Source organism: Anastrepha obliqua, chromosome 5 (genome assembly GCF_027943255.1).
Source record: "Anastrepha obliqua isolate idAnaObli1 chromosome 5, idAnaObli1_1.0, whole genome shotgun sequence".
Classification (NCBI taxonomy): Eukaryota; Metazoa; Arthropoda; class Insecta; order Diptera; family Tephritidae; genus Anastrepha; species Anastrepha obliqua.
In genome coordinates this window covers 58,467,815-58,470,737 of record NC_072896.1, presented here as the reverse complement: position 1 = coordinate 58,470,737, position 2,923 = coordinate 58,467,815, and the positions used below count along the sequence as shown (strand labels likewise).

General features: G+C 32.5%; 1 protein-coding gene across 1 annotated transcript; it reads right to left on the bottom strand.

Annotated features, from left to right (window-relative positions):
* Positions 1 to 1,465: 1,465 nt before the first annotated feature.
* Positions 1,466 to 2,432, bottom strand: LOC129248473 (uncharacterized). Its single transcript, XM_054888029.1, has 4 exons — positions 2,353 to 2,432; positions 2,056 to 2,280; positions 1,924 to 1,986; positions 1,466 to 1,861 (listed from the first exon to the last, which is right to left on the bottom strand). The coding sequence occupies exons 2-4, from the start codon at positions 2,269 to 2,271 to the stop codon at positions 1,703 to 1,705; spliced, it is 438 nt and encodes a 145-aa protein (XP_054744004.1). The 5' UTR covers positions 2,272 to 2,280; positions 2,353 to 2,432; the 3' UTR covers positions 1,466 to 1,702.
* Between the last annotated feature and the right edge of the window lie 491 nt (positions 2,433 to 2,923).

The following is a 2,923-nucleotide window of genomic DNA, read 5'->3' as shown; positions in this document are numbered from 1 at the left end:
GTGATCTTCTGATCTTGCATTGGAGAAGTATTTGTTTTAGCCTCAACAGGGAAGTCGTTAACGATTTTGACTTCGGTATACCATTGCACCCATTTGTGTACTTAAGATCGTCTTCGACCTTTTCAAATGCAGATACACGCGACATTTTTGAACCATTAGGGTGTTTACGTGAAACAGTACTTCAAATCGGTGTTCGTTCGCGGAACTCATTTTTTAAAACATCGCAACAAATTTCACAACGCATAGTGCGAAAAGGATACGTCTATTTAACAATATTTCAATTTTTTTGTAACGGACCTCTAAGTTTGAATTTTGCCGGTCATAGTGAGAAGCACAGTATACCTCAGTGCCTGAAAACTTATAAGCTTTAGAGGTTTCATGTTCAATGTGTTTAATTTACAATTATCTGTCCAACCAATTCCGAACGAGAAAAGTTACTTATAAAATTATTAAAATTATTTTCTTTCTAAACACAACGAAGTTGCTTTTGGAAACCAAGTTCTTCTGAAAATAGAAAAGTATCTTCTCGATTTTCTCGGGTGTTATTGTTTCATTTCGTTTTTCACTATTTTTCATTTTGAGGTTGCAAGTAGAGGAGGAATATTTAAAAATAATTATTTAAATGCCCATTCTATACTATCAAAAGGCCTTTCTGGGGACTTTTGCGTACGACAAATTCGAATTGGCAATTTAGTTTCTCCAAAAACATGTTTTAATAGTTTTTAATGTGCGGGAAGCTTACTTTTTTTCTTAATTAAACTAAACGAAAGTGCAGTGAAGCATCGATAGAACGAAGTGGAAGGGCTGGTTCAAATGCTTCGTTGAATTTATAGAATATCATCGATATAGTTTTAATGTTTTTGTTTTGATGAAATAATAAAAAAACATTCATTGTTTCTATTTTTTTTACTAATAAACGCATCATTAAAAGTTTTTAATTGGTGCAAATATATTCTGTTATCTAAGTTTGTTTACGCTCATTTTGAATAAAAATAATCATTCGATTTTTCTGTAGATGTCAAATCCTCAAATTAACAATACGGTGTAGAATGCTTTACCTCGAAAAATGTTTGAAACTTTTTGATTGCAGGCAAATTGCCTTGCCCTTCACTGAATAACTAATTTTCCAACAATCAAAACAAGACTGACAGTGTGCACTCAACGCACTACACTTCGCTATCTTTTGGGACTCTAACTGTCAACAAAATTTCTTCTGTCACATATAAAAACTAATCTTATTTCATTGGAAAATTCAACATATTTATTATCACTAAACCTACCGCTTTTGAGACTTTAATCAAAATTTTTAAATTCCAGGTTTTTATTTTTCTTGAACTTACTGCAAGACTTTTTCTATAATATACCTATAGCTGTTTAATTCTTCAATATACATACATTTCTCTTCTTCTTTCGTTTTTCCTGATAATAATATGAATTCTACCGTTCTCTATCCTGTGGTGCGATTCACTAACATATTTTTATCGATATTCGCTTTGTTATCTTTCCTTAACCACAATTTTTACGATTTTGCTATTCAGTAACCCATTTCATTACGAAAATCGACAAGGCAAAATCAGCTGATTGGTTACGATGTCGATTATCGCAATCTAAACGACAATAATTTTGGTGTTGTTAAATCAAACGATAAAGAAGAATTAGTAATTTTAATCAGAACTGTGAAATTTTATGATCAACAACTTATTTAAAAAGTGCGAGTATGTCTTTTGAGTATTTGGCTAATGATTGGCGTTAGATTGTTGAATGTTTCCGCGGTAGCGCTTAAACCATTCCCCAATACGGCTATTGCCTCCGCCATCATTTTATTCGCCTGGGCACTTGCAGAGCTGCTTTCGGCTAAGATCTATTAAAAAATAGCAAGAACAATTAATAAAATGCCACTTTTATGTGTTGAAAATAAATTACCTTTAAAGCATCTGCTTGTTGTTTCGCGACTTCTACGGTTTCTACACTCGACTGGGCTAGCATCTAATAAAAAACAATCACCAATGGACAAATATAATAAAATTATTTTACATAAAGTTCAAAAGAAATTACCTTTAGTGCATCTGCCTGTTTTTCTGCTATTTCCAAAAATTTCTTCCGAGCATCACCGTCTTCTTCCATGCGCTTTCTTTTCAAGCTCGCCCGTGGTGTTCTCCTGTCTGAGATGCGCGAATTACCTGACTTCAGCGTGAAATTTTCTGCAAGTGGCGTCCGTAAAGGCGATGAGGCTTCTGAAATCTCGCTTTCATCTTTCACTTCGATACCCATTTGGATTACCTAACAAAGCAATATACAAAAAGTATTAATAAAACAATAAATTCAAATAAACAGTTATATTATTGTACTTACTTTATGCAAATATAATTGATAGAAAACACTTAAAATTGAATCTAATAGCTTGGCTAGTATGTTTTTTTGTTCTTTTTCTTTGTGTTAGGCGCTCATTCTGACATTTAATTTGACAAAGATGCCACTCTCTATCAGTTTGAATAAATAGAAGAAAACAGCTGTTCAGTGTTAGTTAACATAAGTTAGTGAATAGCACAATCGACAGTGCAATCGATAAATACTGAAGAGAAAAATAACAATTGTCGAATCGATAAGAGTTAGTGAATCGCACTACTGAGCTGCTAGAATATTTGGCTGCTAGAAAATATATGAAATTTTATGAAGTTATCTGCATTGAAATCTCAAACATAACATAAAAACAGTAGTTTTCCAAGTAAATGTCATCCGAAGTTGTTCTAGGAAAACGCCATGCGCTTACAGTTTGTTTTATGTGGGTATAGCATGCAAAGTTTGGGTAGTAAACAAATAAAAATAGTAAGTATCTAATTTCTGGATTTTTCAAGTACAATTTCAAAAATTTAGCCCTAAAAGGTCAATGCAAAAAAAAATTACTGGAAGAAATAAATAATAT